The sequence below is a fragment of the Siphateles boraxobius genome, unplaced genomic scaffold (assembly GCF_051911475.1).
Source record: "Siphateles boraxobius isolate OS27281-9 unplaced genomic scaffold, OSU_SipBor_1 183, whole genome shotgun sequence".
Classification (NCBI taxonomy): Eukaryota; Metazoa; Chordata; class Actinopteri; order Cypriniformes; family Leuciscidae; genus Siphateles; species Siphateles boraxobius.
Genome location: NW_027508792.1, coordinates 963514 through 985000, shown reverse-complemented (window position 1 = coordinate 985000; position 21487 = coordinate 963514). Strand labels below are relative to the sequence as shown.

The window sequence follows — 21487 nt, the reverse complement described above, 5'->3', positions numbered from 1 at the left end:
AAAAGCAACAATGGATAATTCACCTCAGATCTTGAAATTAAACAAATGGAAACAAGAACGTTCAAACTGTGAACAAACAACTGTGTTTTCTTTGACAAAGACTGTTTTAGTAACTCAGCAGCCTCTGTATTTGAATAATGTTTCAATGGTGTAATATTTCTGAGTTTGATTATGTACTTATCCATTTTCTTGCGAGTGCCGTCAGGATTACTCTGTTGCCGCGAGACTCCGCCCACACGCTGTTCTGATTGGCTGTGGGTTTTGATTGATTTTGACGCATCTCACAGTCGCGTCTAGTGTGGACAGACAAATTATCTGGAATCTTATCGCATCGCGTCTGGTTATGTATTTCTAATTTAATTTTTTTTAATTTTATATTTCACATGTTCATTTTAATTTCGTCAAAGTTTTAGTAATTTTGTTGTGCTTTTGACAATTTTATACTTTTTAAAATTTCGATCGAAATTTTATTAATTTGAATTGAATTTTTTTACTCTACTTTTCGTTTTTATTTAAATTTTCATTAAAGTTTAAGCAGATTTTATTCATTTTAATTTCACATATTTTAAAAAATTGTATACTTCTCATTTTCTTTAATTTTAGGACACGTTGCAATACATTATTAGATAGAACTGTTATACAGAGACAGTAGACAGTACTGAAAAGTTATTAGCGTATGCCGTGTGTTTGATGTCCAGTGTTGCTGAGAAGAAATACATAATCATGTTTCTCTCGGTCTCTTCAAAGTTGCGTTGGATTTTCTTGAAGTCGCGATAGTTAAGAGGCTCATCTATCACTGTTCGTGGAGTTAGTTTCTGGAGTAAATATATGAACTGTGTGTTTGCACAGCTTTCACTGATATCTGATGATCAGTAAATAAAATAATTCAATAAATACCTATTTACAATAAGCACTTAACTCAAAAATAACTATTAAATAATAAAATAACTTGAAAATGATAACTTGAGAATGCCAACTCATGAAATAAAGGCAAATCCATAATTTCTTTTTATTTCGTCAGTCAATCGTGAAAGTCTAGTGGTTGAAAGCTTCTGGCAACATTAAATCCAGGAGAGAAGAGAAGATTTTGTATTGGTTTAAACCAATGGAGAATATCTCGTGTTTTTCAGTGGGTGCTCGGCAGAGGAAATGAAACGAAACACACCTAAAGATGTTGCGTAACTAATCTAATCTGTGCCGCCACCTAGAATAGCTTGTTGCTATAGAAACAGCCAAAAAGCTCAGGATTTGGGGAAATGTCACCTTCCTGGAGAGACGTTTCTTCAGCTCGCGCTTCTCCTCCAGCTCCTCCTGCTCGTTGCGAGCTGAACGAGAGAAAGAGCAAACACTGAGTCTGAAGCTCAAGGACTCGTGATGTTTGAGTTTGAGCGTCAGGTTGTCTTACGTTTGAGGATGTTTCTCTGCTCCAGTTCTTCTGCTGACGGTCTCTGGCTGAGACGACTGGACACAGATTCAAAACAAGCTTCATTTATTAAAAATGTCAAACAAACTGACAAAATAGCAGCAAGTGATTATTTACAATTTAATCACAATGCCAAAATACTCAAAACACAATGCATTTTGTTTGCCAGTTCGCTTCTATTTTAATAGAAGTGTAACTCCGCCCACATTGAAATCTCATTGGTTCAAATGAGCTGCATATGGAAATCAGATATGTTCTGATTGGCTGTGATTGTGTCAATCACAACTGTATTATTCTTAACTAGTTGCACTTTTTTAAAGAGCGTCTATGTAGATTTTATACATTTTTATTTCATTAATTTTTTTAAGTTTATTTTTTTAATGTTTTTTAAAATTTTCGTTAAAGTTTTATTAATTTTGTGTTTTTGTAATTTTTTATATATTTTTTAAAAATGTCTATTTAGATTTTATTAATTTCATTAATTTTTTTCAATTTCTATAAATTCCATGTTAAATTTAATTATCGTTAAAGTTTTAGTAATTTTGTTGTGCTTTTGACATTTTATACTTTGTAAAAATTTCGTGGAAATTTTATTCATTTAAAAAAAACAATATTCTCTTTTTATTTTTATTTAATTTCTCATTAAAGTTTAAGTAGATTTTATTCATTTTAAATTTCACATATTTGTAAAAATTTTATACGTCTCATTTTCTTTAATTTTCGTCAAATTGAGACATTTTGATGTTTTCAACATTTTATTTTTTTAAATGTCTATGTAGATTTTATTCATTTTTATTGTTTTTTTATATAATTTAAACTTTCAGTAATTTCGTTGCGTTTTTGACATTCTTATACTGTTTTTACTTATTTTTGTTTCAGTTTGTTGTTATTATTAAAATATTATATATTTTATATATTAAAAATAACAAACTGAAACAATGGGTGGTGATGGCACAGTGGATAAGACACATGCCTTTGGTGTGAGAGACCCGGGTTCGAATCCACTGTGAGACACCAATATGTCCCTGAGCAAGACACTTAACCCCTAGTTGCTCCAGAGGCGTGCGACCTCTGACATATATAGCAATTGTAAGTCGCTTTGGAGAAAAGCGTCAGCTAAATGAATAAATGTAAATGTATATCAAGTTATGAGATAAATAATAAATAAATGAGAAATGTTGGCAACTAGCTGAAATAAAAGAAGTATTTTTTAAAAATATATTTTTTAAGATAACATTTATTTTATTGCAGGCACCAAAAGTTTTGTTGTGTAGTTGTGATGGTGTGTGTGTGTGTTCCTCACCGGGTCAGTTTGGTGCCGATCTGCTGTCGGGACTCCAGTCGCTCCTGGTCACTCATCATCGGTAGGATGTTTTTATCCTCCAGTTCCCTCTTCGACGGCCGATTGCTCAGTTTGATCGCCAGCGAATCTTTCCGTAAGATCCTTAAAGCCAGTGTACCTGCACAGACAGACACACACACACACACACACACACACACACACACACACACACACACACACACACACTTAGCTGATGTAAACACACACACATCACATGCAGTATATTCCAGATCTCGTACTTGTAAACAGCGAGTCGTCGTCATCATCCTCCTCTTCCTCGTCCTCTTCCTCATGTGTGCTGAAGGTGTGTGTGATGAGTGTGTGTGTGTTGGCGGGAGTTTGGTGCATTGAATCTCTGTTCTCCTTTTCCTCTTCCGTCTCCATCAGGACAGATGGCACCGCCTGCAGTACAGAACTACACACACACACACACACACACACACACACACACACACACACACACACACACACACACACACACACACACACACACACACACACACACACACACACACACACACACACACACACACACACACACACACACACACACACACACACACACACAACAGGTGTGTATTTCAGGGATGTAAAGTTTAGACGGTAACTTATTAAATACATGTAAAATCTCTCATATGTATTATCTCTGTTTATTCAAATATTATTACAAATGTGTTGAAGATTTTGAAGGCATATGACATAATTGTGCTTGGAGTCAATTGTTTTATTTGAATAACAAATGCCAAATTGTGACATTATTTTTGGTCAGACTGTCATATAAAGAAATTATGAACATGCAAAAACAAGAGTGAACCAGCGAAATATTACTAACCGATTATGTTATAGAGTATTGTCTGCACTATTGTTTTATATAGAGCTGCTTAAAGCTGAAATAGAATTTATTGCTATAATTATTGCCATATTGTGTGAATGGTCCTATTTTATGTAATAATAATATTTTTATTTATTTAATTAATAATAATTATGTCTTTATCGTTATAGTTATTAGGGCTGTCTAAATGCAGAATATATGTTCTGTGTAGGGCTGTCAAGAGATTTTAATCTAATTAATTACACAAAGTGGCAATTACTTAATTGCAAAATAGTCGCACATCAAATTTGGCTGTGAAATTACACCAAAAGTTCATTTCAAGTCATTATTTTGTTAAATTAGAAAAGCATCAAATAGATATTACAAAAAATAGCTTTAGAAAAAAATATGTTTTATTTGATTCAACAGAATTTATTACACAAACTTAGACTTCGACAGCCATGAGGGTCAGTAAACTGACAGAATTTTATTCTCTTTTTTTAACTATACATATAATGGGTTTTTTATTAATATGGAAATATTTTTTTAATGAAATAACACTCTAAATAAGAAACTAAAACTGCCAGTAGGTGGCGGATAATGTCTAAATGCATAAGTCATTGAATCATTCATTCATTAGATTAGTTAAAACGACTGATTCATTCAGGAATGAAGTAAATGGCTCTTTTGATGAGTTATTGAATCTTTAATATTTTCATTGGCAAAATTGAGCAAAAACAGACAATATTTTGTCTACACAATATTAACTTCTTTTTTACTGAACTTTTGTATAAAATCAATATCACATTTGCACTCCTGTGATATTGCTTAACTATATCATGATATAAATATGAGACAAAAACTCATCCGAGGGCATTTTTTCCCTGAGAGAGAGAGAGAGAGTGTGTGTGTGAGAGTGTGTGTGCGTGTGTCCTCACCTCTCGAATCTCTGCATGGTGAGCGCGAGTGTTTTGTTTAGCTCCTCTATGATGCGGCTGGGCGGGTGCAGAGATAGCGGCAGGGTGGCGAACTGCTGCGGGTGAGCATGTGTGAGTGTGTGTGAATGTGTGTGTGGATGTGTGTGCGCGTGGGATGGCAGGCATTTGAGGGCAAACGAGGGCACTGGCTCACATATCATCACTTTCTTTGGAGGGAGAGGCGGTGACAGTCTGGCAAGCGTCTCTGAAGAAAAGAAGAGACAGAGTTATGTTTTCCATGACGGTTTTCATGGTCTCTCTCTTTAATCAACACTGAAGTGACTTAAACTGCAGTTCATCGACTGGCCACTAGAGACTGGCTGCAAAACAGACTCAATCCCATAGACCCCCATGTTAAAATGCCCAACTTTACAGCAGAATAAAACATGTTTATAGCCTGGTGCAAAAAGTGGTTTTGGTCTATATAGCTAATTTTGCCCTTCATGATAAATATGAGGGGGGTGAATATTTTTATAACTTATCCGTTTAAATTATATTAAGCCTTAAAGTTCTGCATAATCAAGGGCGTGGCCACTTGAGTGACAGGTGGATTGCCGCTGATGTCACTACTAGCCGTTTGTCTGCTGTCTGTTAGCGTCACGTCACCTCAGCTAATCCGCCTCTGACCATTTTCGTTAATCCGGGAGTGACACTGCCAGGATGGCGACGGCCGGCTCCGTCCACTTTGGGCTTCAAAACTGCTCTTCAGAAACACTATGGGTGACGTCACAGACACAACGTCCATATTTTTTTACAGTCTATGGGCGTCACCTGTGAGATGGCTTGGTATTCTGCTGTATGGCTTCGGCGGTAAGGCAGGAGGCTGTTTCAGTGACGACGGCCTCACGTGAGTGATGTCAACACTGTTGCTAGGCAACGGCTTCACAGGGGGCGGGGCTTGAGATGAGAGACACGCAACAGTTTCTCCAGGCGACTGGACCTCTGAGAATGACACTAGACGAGAACAAGAGAATGGGACAATTTAAGTTTTAAATTTCCAACAGCACAAATATATATATATTAAATCTATTATGTCTCTTGAAGGAATAGTTCACTTAAAAATTTAAATTCTGAAATATCTTCTTTTGTGTTCAGCAGAAGAAATTCATAGAGGTTTGAAACAACTTGAGGGTGAGTAAGTGATGACTTTTAATTTTTAAGTGAACTATTCCTTTAAGGCTCATTCACACCAAGGATGATAACGATAAAGATATAGTTCTAAACATCATTCTAAATACAAAAGAATAACAGAGTCCTCAACGTACTATAATGATAACGGCAGAGAGGAACGATTTCGTTGGAATCACTTTCAGAATGGTAAAAAGTTTCTCAGCCAATCAGAATCCATCCTGCTTTCAGAGCTTGAGCATTTAAGGCGACAGACGACCAAACTGCAGCACGCGGTTATAATAAACAGAACGATATCGTCCGCTGCTGTGGACATGCCTTTATGTTCACCAAGGCTGCATTTATTTGACCAAAATACAGTAAAAATTTTGAAATATTATTACAATTTAAATCAGCTGTTTTCTATGTGAATATCTAGTAAAGTGTAATTTATTCCTGTGATCAAAGCTGAATTTTCAGCATCATTACTCCAGTCTTCAGTGTCACATGATCCTTCAGAAATCACTATAATATTATGATTTGCTGCTCAAGAAACATTTATGATTATTATCAATGTTAAAAAACAGTCATGTTTTTGTGGAAACTGTGATACATTTAATTGTTCAGGATTCTTTGGTGAATATAAAGTTCCAAAGAACAGCATTTATTTGAAATAAAAATATTTTGTAACATTATAAAAAATGTTACAGTCACTTTTGAGCAATTTAATGCTGAATAAATTTTTTTTGTGATCCCAAACTTTTCAACAGTAACAGACACATATAAATATATATATATATATATATATATATATATATATATATATAAAAATTATACATTTTCTGAGAATCTATTGACACCAATCAGCATCTTATTAACATATAACCACTCTCATTTGCATATCATCAACACACATTAAGCATTCCTCATGCACATCAGTGTGAAATACAGGTACGGCATCAGGAATTACCTCATGAAAAAAATAAAAAAGATCCCTAAAGACCAAAGTATGGCTGTTTTAGGTGCAAGAAACCTCGTCTGGCCTCACAAGTGGACTTCAGGGAAAAAGCTAAACTGGTAAAGAAGTGTAGTGTAACACACCTGCCGCTGTGACGCTGGTGTCAGCTGACTCTGATCCTGGACTGATGACCGTATGTCTGTCCAGGTCACTCACACACACGTCACCGCTGACCTCCTCTACTGACAGAGAGAAAGACGTTTCAATAGGCACGTTTCCATTACAGATTTGCGCAAAACTTTAGCATTTTTTTTTCTAAATGTCAATAAAAACTATTGCGAAATGACCAGTAGCACCTCAATGCAGTACATGAGATCCACGGGGAGGAGTCGGATCAAGATCCAAGGGGTGGAGATGGGTAGGATTAGGGTTGGGTTTAGGGATGAGGGGTGTGTTTAGGGATCAGGGGGCGGAGTTGGCTAGGTTTAGGTGTATGTAAGGTGGGAGGAGTTGGATCTGGATCCGACTCCTCCCCGTGGATTTCATGTTCCGCAGTGAGAACAATCTCGAAATGACGGCATTTCCATTAACCGATGTCATGCGACTAAAACGTAATTTCTCCCTCTAGCGATAATCCTTCCAAGAATCATGGCAACGGATGTTGTAGGTATATATATATCCCAGCCACCGCACTAGACATTATTATTATTAATGGAAGGAGACGTAGGCGTGTTATCCAAGTATTAATGGCAAGGAAAGACCCTTATATTTGTGAGTGGCTCATATGAGGAGTTTCTCCCTAATTTCTGCTTCGAGGTCTTGATTGTGGCATTTATTTGAGATTGTGGCATTTATTTGAGATTGTGGCATTTATTTGAGGTTTAAGGCCATTGCACACTGAACCCGAAATTCGCATACGAAATTTTTGCACGTTAAAAAAAATAATTCGACCTCGAGTTATTTCAATCACGCTTGCACACTGCCTCGGGTCACACGAATCGGGTTCAATTTTCTGCGTTTTTCGCTTCCGTAGCCAGCAGTTTGAATTGTGTTTTGAAAATTCAGAGCCACCGAATCACGAATACGAAAAAACGCATACGAAAATTTCGGACTCAGTGTGCAGTGGCCTTTAGAATCCAGTATTTCTGTAATTCTTGTCTTTCATGAGTTTAATAAAGAGCTCTGTCTCGTATTCTGTCCAAACACACACCGTCATCTATGTCAGGTGACTGTAAATGCGCAAAAACTGTTTCCATTGCAGTTTTGCAAAATAGTTATTTTTCTAATTGCCTGAAAGACCACCTCATGCGAGCGTAAAAACGTTTTTTTGCGATAAATTGGAGTTTTTGCGAAATTGACGCGTTACCATTGGGCGTATTTTCAATTCGCAATTTCAATTTGCGCAATTTGAAGGGTAATGGCAACGCGGCTAGTCTCACTTATTTCCAGTAGATCAAAATCTCTGAAACATCTAGAGTGTCATAAACGTGATGTCACTGCCAATTACATTTATTATGAGTGTGTATGATGTAGACACGTACCTTTCTCATAGACTTCCTTCAGCACGCCTCTCTTGATGAGCTCTTCTCTGCTCTGACGCGTCGACATCTTCCTCTCCAGCACTGCGAAGCATTCACAAAACCACTCACACTAAAGTCTGAGGTCGGTAAGAAGGTTTTTGAGTGAGTCTCTTCTGCTCACCAAGGCTGCTTTTTTAAAAATCAAAAATACAGTCAATTACAATTTAAAATAACTTTTCTATGTGAATATATAGTAAAGTGTAATTTATTCCTGTGATCAAAGCTCAATTTTCTGCATCATTACTCCAGTGTCACATGATTCTTTTCTTTTTATTACCAATGTTGGATGCGTTGCGCTGCTTCATATTTTTGTGCAAATTCTGATAACTACTTTTCAAAGGTTTGGGGTAAAAAAATATTTTTTAAGCAAAGAAAAAAAGGAAATTGATACTTGAATTCAGCAAGGATGCATTAAAGGTTCTACATGTAGCTTTTTCACTCTACTAAAGCATATGTGCACATATTGAGGAAACATGCCAAGTTCATATACTATTTTCTCTGAAAAACACTTCTACAGCCAGTTATTTTACTTTGAAATGAGCGTTTTTCAGGCTGGAATGTTTTGATATTGTTTTGGTCTGTGATACTGCATGTTGCCAATTTTAATTGTCCATTGCACTCCTTCCTGTTGGGTGTCTCAAACTGGCGATCCGTGTGAGCGTCGAGTCTGTGGAGGCGGGAGAAACTTCGATCTACGATATTTTTGTATTTGGACTGCAGTGCCGATTTCAACCACTAGTTGTCATTCTTACAGACTGCACCTTTAAATTCATCAAAAGTAACAATAAAGACATTTTTAATGTTACAATGGATTCTGTTTCAAATGAATGCTGTTCTTTTGAACATCAAAGAATCCTAAAAAAATAAAATATATCACGGTTTTCACAAAAACATTAAGCAGCAAAATTTGCAGGTTGGTGAGGATAAGTGACATTTTTCAACAACAATAAAAAATGAATTATTCCACACGTTTGAGCGCTAGTGTATAAATGAACACATCTTCAGGCAGAAGACGAACCTGCAGACGTCTGTTTGAACTTATCGCTCTTTTTCTTCCTCCATTTCCAGGGTTTGAAGAGTCGCCCTAGACTGGCCAGTTTGCTCCGTCTGCGGATGGGCGGTGTGTGTGTCCCAGGAACCAGCGAATCCGAGCGCATCGCCGCCAGACGCTCCGCACCCTCTGCTGAACACACACAAACAAACACGTTTTTAAGGATTAAGACACTAATATGAAAATTCTGCCATAATTTGCCGTCAAAGTATTCCAAACTGTTTCATAGAGATTATATAGGCTAGTGTAAAATGAAATTCCAGGACTTTCAGAAGCACTACTTTTTTGTTTTTTAAGGACTGAGATCTCACTTCTCAAACAATTTCTTTATTATCTTTTCAATAATAAAAAAAGTTATTTTTTTATATATTTCTAATTTGTTGTGGTGTACTTATAACTTTTTATATATATATATATATATAAAGGTAAATAGATACATAAAAATAAACTAATAAAACAAAATGGTACAAATAATAAAGTGCAGGAGATGCAATGACTGAGGAAACTTTAACCGTTGAAAGTATATTATGGCAAAGATATCGCTTTCCTTATTCAAACGGATTTATTCTTCCATGAATATATGATTGACCTGAAGAATGAAGGCTGTAACATATACTTGGATATTTATGAGTAATATCACACTCATAACCATGTGAAATGACTATATATCTATATTAGATGGGCTGCAGCGTTCATTTTGTGTAAAAAGATTATTTTATCAATAAAATTTAACACTAATTTTACATATATTGTCTTTCAATTATTCAAGCGCTTTTCAAGTATCTTTTCTTAAATATGGCCGATTTCAAGGGTTTTCCAGGATTTACATTTCAAAAAAGTAAAATTCAAGCACTTTAAGCACTTAGTACTAAACCTATCAAAGATGTCTAAGCTACCGTGTTTTTTAAGAGGAAAAATAACCACTTTCATTGCATGGAGAAAAAAAAAATCTTGCGTTTAATAAAGTAGAAACCTACGCAAGTTTAAAACAACATCAGGGCGAGAAAATGAAGACAATTTTCAGTTTTGGGTGAATTATTCCCTTAACAAGTCAATCTACAAACCAAATCTATAAACTAGCAGGATTACACTAACAAATTCCAGAAGCTGCAATTAAAAAGTCAAGCTCATAAATCAAGTAAACGAGTCAAATGAATTTAGATGGTTTAGAAAGTAAGTGAATAATTGCATAATAAATGTCACGGCAGAGACCAAATACCTTTAGGATCAAGTAATTGGAAAAACTCATGAAACTATCTTCAGGGTTTTCCACCCTTTCTTCCCATTTTGAGTCACACGTGTAGGATTACGATGAAGTTTGCAGACCTTTTTTTATTACATTTTCCATTAGTTAACTCAAATAAAATAGGTTAAAGAACATTCATTTACTTAGATGAAAGAGACTGTCTCACGTATAAAATATATAATATATAATCACGTATATAATATTCAGCATCATTACTCCAGTCTTCAGTGTCACATGATCCTTTAGAAATCATTCTAATATGATGATTTGATGCTCAAGAAATATTTATTATTGCTATCAATCTGGTAAACAGGATTTTCTGATTAATAGACAGTTCAAAAGAACAGCATTTATTAGAAATAAAATCTTTTGTAACATTAAAATGTCTTTACTGTCACTTTTGACCCATTTAATACATCCTTGCTGAATAAAAGTATTACTTTATTTTATTTCTCCGCCCCTCCCTTTCTATTTCAGATAAATGCTTTTCTTTTGAACTTTCTATTAATCAAATAATTGAAGAATTTCAACATTTAACATTGAATTGATAATAATCATAAATGTTTCTTGAGGGTCAAATCATCATATTATACTGATTTCTGAAGGATCATGTGACACTGAAGACTGGAGTAATGATGCTGAAAATACAGCTTTGATCACAGGAATAAATTAGACTTTTACTAGATATTCACATTAGCCTAGAAATCTAGACACACCCTAGCGGCAGCAAATTTTAGTTTGCAGCCAATGTCGTCTAGCAACTCTCCGTTGGCTTGCGAGCTGGAAAAACCAAACTCTAGTCAGGCCAATCACATCGTGTATAGAGTCGTTGGGCGGGGTTAACATAATGACGGCAGAGTTGTGACGGTTCCACGTGAATTCACTGCTACTTGAAAACAAAGAAGTTGATGCTCAGCTGCTGCCGGCGAACAGCGGTCTTTCAAATCGGCCGCGACTCTGGAAGACTTGGAGTTAAGCTTTTCTTTGAGAAAAAACAAAGAACGGCACTGAAGTCCGTCGCTCTGACTACGTCACCTTCTTCGTTGCTCTGGTTGATTGTAGCGCTATCCTAATGCGTGCAGAGGGAATCTGAAAGCCAACCGTTTATCCCGACCCTTGGATTGAGCCCTGCCAATGGTGTGTTCCCAGACCCAACATATTGATGTGGGTCTGGCTTGTCAGGCTATATTCACATAGAAAACAGCTATTTTAAATTGTAATATTTAACCATATTAAATTTTTGTTTTGAATTTTAATCAAATAAATGCAGCCTTGGATGAGCAGACAAGACTTCTTTTAAAAACATTAAAAATCGTACCGATCCCAAACTTTTGAACGGCAGTGTTATATAAATATAAAATGTATAAATTACATTTATAGAAGTTATATAAAAGCTAAATTCACAAACAAAAATGGCTACTGCACTGAAATCACTGGAAACTTCCTCTGGGAAAACTGGAAGAATTCTGGATGCTGTAAAAATAGGCTGCTGGCGCATTAAAACAGACAGAAGGTAAAAGGAAAAAACGACGCTTGTTTTTCCAGAAGGGTTTTACTGCTGAACATTCACTTCAGCCTCACATCTGACCGATGAATGTAGGTCATCAAGCATAACCAACAACTGCAGAATCCAAGGACATAAAACAACAGACAAAAATAACCAAACAATAAAACGTGGCTTTGCCAAAAGTTCAGTGCCGGCATATTAGTTCTCACTTGACATTCTCATGTTAGTGGCATAGTGTAATAACATAAGAAATCATCAATACTGAGAAAAACGATATACTACATACGTATTTAAATGGTGCACACTATAACAAAGCATCATCAGGGTAACATGTGACACTAAAATAATGCAATAAACATGAAACCCTTGTACTTGTTAAAAAAATATATATATTAATAATTTATATATATTTATATATTAATAAATGTATATATTAATATTAAATATATTAATATAAAAATATTAAAAATGTAATTATACCTAATTCTTACATTTATTATATAAAATGTAAAGATTCTTTATTATATTTAATTATTTTATATATTAAATATATATATATAAATTTAAAGTGTGGAGGTTTTATATTTATAACATATGATATAGTTAAGCAACATTACACGACCAAGAGTGCTGTTTCGCATCTCACAGTAACACAATGCCATGTTTCATTACTGAATGTTTCAGCGTTTTGAACGAATTGGTTGAGTGAAATATTCAATGACTCATTCATAAACAACTGCCTCATTCCTTAACGAATCAGCCGTTTGAATGAATCGTTTGAATGAATGATTCAATGACTCACTCATTAAGACGGTCACCTGTCGCCACCTACTGGCAGTTCGTTTCATGTTTAAAAGTATAATTTCTCCCCCCACAATTTTTTTTTTGTATATTAAAAAAATTGATTGAAGACAATCTCGTAACATTATTCAATGCAGTTTTATTTTTTTCCAGAGTAAATTATTTCATTTGATTGGTTAGAGCCTTATAGTGTCTTTATTATTCTAATAATTCTATTTATTATTCTAATAATTATAATAATAAAAATTATTGATCAAATTTAAGAATTTTAAATAAAAGATAAAGCATGTATTTAATAAGATTGGGGGGGGGGGGGGGTACCCTTTATAAAAGGTAAAAATAAATGTCCTCTGGGTAAATATCACAAAAATGCAGATTTAAATATGTCAAAGCTGATAGAAGAGAATATTGATTCAGGAAAAAAAATTATTTACAAAACAAAAAAAATCCTATTTTTTCACGCACATAACTTAAGCAGATGACAAGCCTTAATGTTAGGCCCTGAAACTAGGGTAAACGTACCCATTAAGCTGACCAAAATCTACATTGAGACATTTTTAGTGAGCAAGATATTGGTTTTAGTACAAGTAGTTATTTTAAAATAAAATATTAATCGTTCACATTATATTATTTGATTTTATTTTAAATGACAAAAGTATTTCAATTAAGATGTACATCATTAATTATAAAAAGTCTGTCTGTGCTTAATGGGTACGTTTTGAACCCTTTAAGCACACCCCGGTTGGCAATCAGCTCACAACATGTTTTGTGTTTATTTTAAAGCGGCACTATGCAGGATTTCTGTTTTTGTCAAACAGCGCCCCCTAGACTCGCTGTAGAGTACTTGTATTTAACGTTACTGTCGTAAATACCACTCACGCAGAGCGTATCTGCACTCACGGCCTCTGCACTTTATAATAATAAAGTAGCCTACCGCGTTAGGCTTACCTGAGCCTAAATGCCAGATGACACCAATAAAGTGTATCATGTACGTCGCATTATTTCGTAACAATGTCGGTTATGATGTTGTTAGACATGGTTATTGCAATTTATCATAATAGTTTGCAAATTGCGCTGATTTACACTATTTACAACATGGCTTATTTATGTCCTGATAATTATGTGAGATATTGACAACTGTTCTCATGATAATCGCAGGAATCAACTTTAACAGTGAAAGCCTGAGCGAGTGGGACTCTTGTCCTGTTCCTCGCGCTGTCAGATTCTCGTTACCTTTTTCTAGACTCTTCCGACCGCGTTTTCTTCGTTTTTTTCGCCATTCTGGAAACGCAGGTCTGATGTTTACTCGTGTCTGACTCCTCGCTCGGTCAGTCTGCCGTTTCCTCTTTCTCTGTTCCCCCGACAATGCTTTCTTTGCTTTGCCTAGCTTTCTGCTTCTTATATGCCGGCTTAGCTATGACGATAGTTGTTCTTATAGCTATTGCCGGATCCTGGATGTGGGCGTGTATGCGTGTAATGAGTGCACTGTGCAATGCCGTAAAGCAATTTGTTACATCGCTAGAGCTGAAATCACGCGATACTTCCTGACGACGGTCTGCCGGCCCAAAGTTGCAAGTGCGGTTTTTCCGCTCACAGGCACCGGGGGGGGGGGGGGCGAGACGACCACCATTCAACCCGAAAAGAGTCATATAACCATTCCAATAACTCTGTAGCTGATCAGTTAAGCTAAAAAAACTGCATAGTGCTATTTTAAGCAACTTACGCAACTAGTGATGTCAGAAGTAGCGAAGTGTGTCATGGCGTAGTTAAATATCAGCAGTGCGTCACAATACTCGCATAAGTTGCGTTTTAGACTTAAGTTGAATCCGTATGCTAGTTTGAAGCTAGTTACTTCATAAAGTTTGAAATATGAAACTTTTACGATCGATGCACTTTTTTGAGCTTCAAACTGATGGTTGCAATTCACTGCCACTATAAAGCTCGGAAGTGTCAGGGTGTTTATTATTATAACTCCGATTGTATTCGTCTGAAAGAAGAAAGTCATGTTCATTTTAAAGTGAACTACTCCTTTAAACACCTCTGATTGACCAATGCGTTCACACGCTCAATATATATATCTCTGTGATTTGCTACAATGATCAACACTTCAAAAACATGTCTTCACCGAGCGCTTTTCTTATCAGTGTTTGAAAGCAGGCGTCTATCAGAGGATCCCTAATATATCCACTGATAAACTGATCCGCTGATAGACGCCTGCTTTCAAACGCTCCCGTGTGTATGTGTAAGAGCTCTGAAGTTGGTATTTCAGAATAAACTATAATTCTGTCTAGATTTTGTCATCTCAAGGCTGTGAAACAAATAAGTTATTAATTAATTTATAAAGATTGGTGACAACCATCAGTTAATATTTAAAGTCTGTTTATGATGTATTTACATAGACGTTTATGGAAGTAAAATAATGTCAAATGTTTTTGAAATAAAAAGCCTGTTGAATTGCACTACTTGCACACTAAAAAAATATGCATTGCATTAACCCTGCTTGTATTTTAATGCATTGTATTTTTAGGGCTTGCATTTTTAATGGGCTGAAATTCAACATGGTTGAATATTTAAGCTGTGAATATTTCAATTAAAAACATTTCAAACACATTTTCATTATTAAAAATTCAAAAATCCATATTCACCTTTCATATTTCATTTCCAAAATATTCTAACTGTTTAAAAATACAACCCATAATATTCAACAGGCAATTTTCGGTCCATTTTATTTCGCTTTGCAAATTCGCTTCCACAAATTCAGTGGTTCAAATTCGACAGTAAATTCAACATTGACGTCCAGGAACTGCAGGAAAAGCAGTAGATTACCGAGCATAATCTCCATCTGCTGTTAGTCGACCTCACCAGCAGGGGGTGCAAGCGCTTGTTGTTGACGAACACATTCATTCATAAAATGGAAATGATTATCTGTGACAGTATATGCGGAAAAGATGATAAACACACAAAAGCTGTGTTTATGTTTCATTCAATAACTTCATTGTTGCTTTCCCTGTGTATTCTACATGTCATCAGCTTTCTCTACCATGAACAGGATTATGACCGGTTTCCCTCAATACCTCATACTCAAGGATTCCCTTTCCGTCAGGACAAAACGCTTAACACATACAGTGATATGAAAGACCAATCTTGCACCTTATTGGGGATGTAGGCTGTAGGCTACTATATAGGCTACAGGCAAGAAGATGGACTCAGATTGTAAACTTTACGCGCAAAGTTTCATGCTGAGCGTTTCGTGATATACTGGCATAAAATCAACACTTGATCAATTATTATACAAGTCCTAAAATGCCTACGTGTATTGCATTAGCTTAAACTGGGATCATAGCACTTGCATATTGTTGTCCTATTGTTAGTTTAACTGTAAATCGCTTTGGATAAAAGCGTCTGCTAAATGACTAAATGTAAAATTTGCTTGACATTGGACATTCGCGAATTTAGGGACCGTCTCTAAAGTTGCATACAACATTGGCATGTACGGTTCTAACTTCAATAGCAAACTTAAATTTATTTGAATAAATATCAAAAATCCAAAGGGTGCACATTATGCCTGACACTACATGAACACTTTACAGTTGGTTTTATGACTGTAAGTCGTTCTATTCAAATGCTATTGAAGTTAGAAACGTGTATACCAATGTCGTATAAACTTTAGAGACGGTCCCTAAATGTGCGAATGTCCAACATCAAGCCATCTTTATCCCAGTCTATCACTGGGAAACGCTCAGCTGTGCGCGTTATTCTGAGTCCATCTGCTTGCCTGTGAGTTTGGACTTTTACATCACTAGTCCATTAAGCTACGTTAAGCGTTGTACAGGTCCAGCAGGAGAATCCTGAAGTATTGAGGGGGAATAGCCTGCATGCAGCACATCGCCACAATGTAAAGTTAAGGCAACTAAACAACCAAGAGAAATATATGTCTTGTCAACCTCAAAAATGTAACATTGGATCTGTATATCCGCATCGGGGAATAACATTATGATCTCGTTCACGGTAGAGAAATATGCATGTAGGCTACACAGGAAAAGTAACCGTGAAGGCACCGAATTTAACAAAAACAGTCGTCATAATAATCACAAATACACTTACATTGCTGTAAATGAGTTTTATGAATGAATGACTTGCTCTAATTTTGCTGGTCTTCGTCAACAACAAGCGCTTGCACCCCCTGCTGGTGAGGTCGACTAACAGCAGATGGAGAGTATGCTCGGTAATCTACTGCTTTTCCTGCAGTTCCAGGACGTCAATGTTGAATTTACTGTCGAATTTGAACCACTGAATTTGTGGAAGCGAATTTGCAAAGCGAAATAAAATGGACTGAAAATTGCCTGTTGAATATTATGGGTTGTATTTTTAAACAGATAGAATATTTTGGAAGTGAAATATGAAAGGGTGAATATGGATTTTTGAAATTTTACTAATGAAAATGTGTTTGAAATGTTTTTAATTGAAATATTCACAGCTTAAATATTCAACCATGTTGAATTTCAGCCCATAAAAATGCAAGCCCTAAAAATACAATGCATTAAAATACAAGCATGGTTATTAATGCAATGCCTATTTTTTTCCAAGTAGTGCAATTAAACAGGCTTTTTATTTCAAAAACATTTGGCATTATTTTACTTCCATAAACGTTCAATGTGAATGAGCTTAAAGGGAGCACACTGATCTTAATTGGAGCAGCAACTATTTTTAACTAATACATATTACGTGAAATTTAAAGGACAAGATTTAATCTAAATAAATAATCTAGGTCATGTATAACTTTTATACATATTTTAATATGAACAACTATTATTTACAATATCTGTGAAATTATACTTTTTCTAATTGATGTCACACTGAAGCTCTGATTTTCATAGTGGTGCACCCTTTAAGCTCACCTTACAATAATATGAAGTCTTATTAAAATTAAAGTAGTGTAAAATCACAGACCATCAATAAACTGTAAATGTATAATATTTTGGATTTAAAAGTACAAGCCATTAATGCCTGTGAAGTAATATATTAGTGTAGCACACAATCTTATACAGCTAGTACGGTATCTATGATCTGTAGCATCTGCGTTATGTTGCTAAAACTATCTTTTGGATTTATCTGTAATTATTTCCCACATCCATGTCACAGGTTATATAACATGCAAAGGTCTAAACATTAATCGCTTAATTTTGCAGTAAGTAGTTATACTAACCCAAAATAAAGGCTTAAACATTTAAAAAATGCACATTTAAGGGGCTCCTCTTTTGGTGAAAGTTTTCAGACAACTTTCAAAATGGCCACCAGACAGTGTGAACACATAGATACCCATATCTCAGTGTGCAATGGTCTGATTTGCTTGAAATTACAGGAGGTATGTAGTAATAAACACATCAATTGGTTAAGACATCAAGTAGGATAAAACATTATTTTTTTCTTTTTATAATCTGAGCTGAAATATGGTAGTGTGCTTAATGGGTACTTGAGCTTCATAGGTATGTTTACCATATATACAGTATATATATATATATATATATATATATATATATATATATATATATATATATATATATATATATATTAGTGTTGTCAAACGATTAAAATATTTAATCGCGATTAATCGCATTAATGCCATAGTTAACTCGCGATTAATCGCACATTTTTATCTATTCTAAATGTCCCTTGATTTCTATTTGTCTCATTATTTTTTCTAATTTTAATGCTCTTATCAACATGGAAAAGTGGATCAGCATTAAGTTTGTTCTTAGCTGTGGTATCCATGTGCTTCTGTCTGAAGTCATCCATTGTAGAGCTTAGATCGGGCCGAAAAAATCAAGCCCGACCCGAGCCCGTGCGCATTGTGTCCGAGCCCGGCCCGACACATAAACTGTAATTATGAGCCCGAGCCCGATTTAAACCGGTCCATTTTTTTAATACGTGTGTTGTTATAACTGACGTTCTCAACTACTTTCTATGTTACTTTCTCCCGCCCGCAACATTTTTGTCCCGCTCCCGCCCGCAAATAGACTCTTTTTTTGTAGGCTACCTCCAAATACTTTCGCCTACGTGTCGCCACCATACACCAGAGGTGGGAGTAAGTCACACATGTGCAAGTCAGAAGCAAGTCTCAAGTCTTAACCTTCGAGTCTCAAGCAAGTCCAAGTAAATTTTTTATAAAGGCAAGTCAAGCCAAGTCAAGTCACTGCCTTATGTCAAGCAAGTCAAGTCAAGTCGTAGCTTGGGTCACAAGTCACTGGCAAGTCATACAAACGTTTGACAATTTCACTGAATTTATATATTAAAATAAGTTAAAACTACAGAATTGTGGACTATGGTTTTATTTGCAACATTTTTTTTTAATATATGCATTTCCACATATAGCTGAGTGGTTACTACAATAAAAATCTAAATGTAACTGAAATTAGGCCAACATTAAAGCATGAAAAAATAAAAATGCCTCAAACATTGCAGAAGACCATTAAAAGGTATTTAAACAATTCACAATTCAAGTGTAATTCCTATGCGACCAAAGGCATTCTTCTAACTGGCATCCCCTTAGTACAAGTTATATATTTTTAATTATGAAGTTAAAACCGGCAATAGGTGGCGCCAAATTACCGTATTAATGTACGAGTCATAGAAGCATTCATTTAACTTATGTTCAAAACGGCAGATTCGTTCTGGAACTAAGCAACTCGGTCACTGAATCACAAATACGCATAACTCTTTCTGTGGCTTGTTTGGAACTATTGTCATTGGAGAAATCGAGCAAAAACAGAAAATATTTGGAATATTAGGTTATGTCTAAATGTCACATCACAATATTCACTCTTTGTATACTGAACTGTTTTATAAAATCATTATCATATTTGCAATCGCGTCAATATTCTGGAAATATTTTTTTAATACCATATGTTATAATTATGAAAATAATTCATACTAGGGCATTTTTCTCCACCACATTTTGAATTTTGGGTGCAATATTAATTCTGCTGGTATTTTGATAACATCTAATAGATGTAACCCCTGATAACATCTAACCCTGCTTTAAGAGAAACATAAAACACGACAAAACATTAACAGTTTTCTATGTTGTTTTTTTGTCATTGGAAAGAACGACATATTTGGCTTTAAAGCATGATTTAAAAAGAAATGTGGCAAATGTTATACAAAACATATGACATCATTAATTATCATTTGAATATTGACAACATTAAGCTACATTTGAAAACATAATTGTGTATAAAGAGGCATGCAGTTTTGACCAATATTCTCGATTTAAAGATAGTCAAATTAACTATAACAAACAGGTTAAACAAGCCATAGCTTACTTTTAGACGTGGTGAATGAAGTTCGACTGTTCGAGGTTGTGATGGTCGGCCGATATCCTTTGCCAGTTATTATGCGTAAAGCAAATCTTCTTGTATGAATATAGTCAATTTCTAGTGTTTATATCCAAAAAGAAACGATGCTGGGAGATGTTTTTGTATTTAGCGCGCTCACAGCAATGTATGTTTTTTCTGGGCTTGTGCAGTGTCACGCAATCGCGCAGAATCTGATGACTGGCATCAATGGTTCCGTTGCTTTCATTTTGTTCATCAATTGATGTTGCGATGATAAATGTATATCAAGTCATTCTCGAGTCATACAGTTCAAGTCAAGTCAAGTCTCAAGTCATTGGATCTCAAGTCAAAGTCAAGTCGAGTCATTTTCTTAATTTAGTCAAGCAAGTCTCAAGTCCTTAAATTTGCGACTCGAGTCTGACTCGAGTCAAGTCATGTGACTCGAATCCCCCATCTCTGCCATACACATCAGCATAAATGCTCCTGATAAATTATTTGTTATTAAAGCATTAACATAAAAAACACTGTTATAACATAAAAGCAAGCAGGTTACTGAGTGCATGGTTTGGCATGACTGAATGCGCGCAAAGTGCGCTCCCTTAATAATTCCTAAAAAGCTGACATCATCGCAATCTCACACATCTGTTATTATCAATGAAGCTGACTGCACAATGCATCTTTCATAATATATAAACTTTGTTTGTTATAATTTGAGTATTTGCCAGCATACAGAATTCAGCACTGAACAAAAAGTCAGTTTTGAGCAGTGAGGGTAGTCTATTTTAAATGCTTCTGATTGGTCATTGCGTTCAAGAAATCAACACATATGTCTGTGATTGGCTACATCCCTCAACGCTGCAAACATGTTATAAAAAGAAACTCTGGCCTGTAAATCGTTTCTATTTTGTTTTAGTTGTTCTTGTTGCTTTTCTGCAACATATGAATAAAAATGTATTAGTTTTTATGTTTTATTCATAGATATTTCTAGTATGCGGGAGTCCCGCGAATCGTTTTATTCTCCCGTATCCGCACACACAGAGTGAGTGCATTACCGCTCGCGCCCGCCCTCGCACTGGGCCATCAAATCTAGTCCCGCACCGCACTCCATTGCGTTTAGGGCTGCAACAACTAATCGATAAAATCGATTATAATCGATTATGAAAATCGTTGTCAACGAATGTCATTATCGATTAGTTGGTCTGCTTACGTCACGGGGAGCGTTTACTGGTACGCACACACACGCAAGGTCTCTCTCCCTCAGGCGCTCTGCCGAGCGCACGCGCTACACGGTTTGGAGCAGTCTCTTCTGTCTCGCATGTGCGCTCTTGCTTGCGCGCTCTAGATTTCGGG

General features: G+C 35.6%; 1 protein-coding gene across 6 annotated transcripts in view; it reads right to left on the bottom strand.

Annotated features, from left to right (window-relative positions):
• Positions 1–21487, bottom strand: part of phactr1 (phosphatase and actin regulator 1) — a 43562-nt gene that overhangs the window by 5230 nt on the left and 16845 nt on the right. For 2 of the 6 annotated variants that reach the window (XM_077233711.1, XM_077233707.1), the window contains exons 2-10: positions 9217–9381; positions 8160–8240; positions 6762–6860; positions 5325–5507; positions 4515–4758; positions 3005–3180; positions 2727–2883; positions 1406–1461; positions 1264–1325 (exon numbers count right to left, since the gene is read on the bottom strand). In XM_077233711.1, coding sequence (XP_077089826.1) covers positions 1264–1325; positions 1406–1461; positions 2727–2883; positions 3005–3180; positions 4515–4758; positions 5325–5507; positions 6762–6860; positions 8160–8240; positions 9217–9381 — 1223 coding nt within the window. The remainder of the gene's footprint in view (positions 1–1263; positions 1326–1405; positions 1462–2726; positions 2884–3004; positions 3181–4514; positions 4759–5324; positions 5508–6761; positions 6861–8159; positions 8241–9216; positions 9382–21487) is intronic. The other 4 variants (XM_077233712.1, XM_077233709.1, XM_077233708.1 and 1 more) reach the window with 3 other exon arrangements.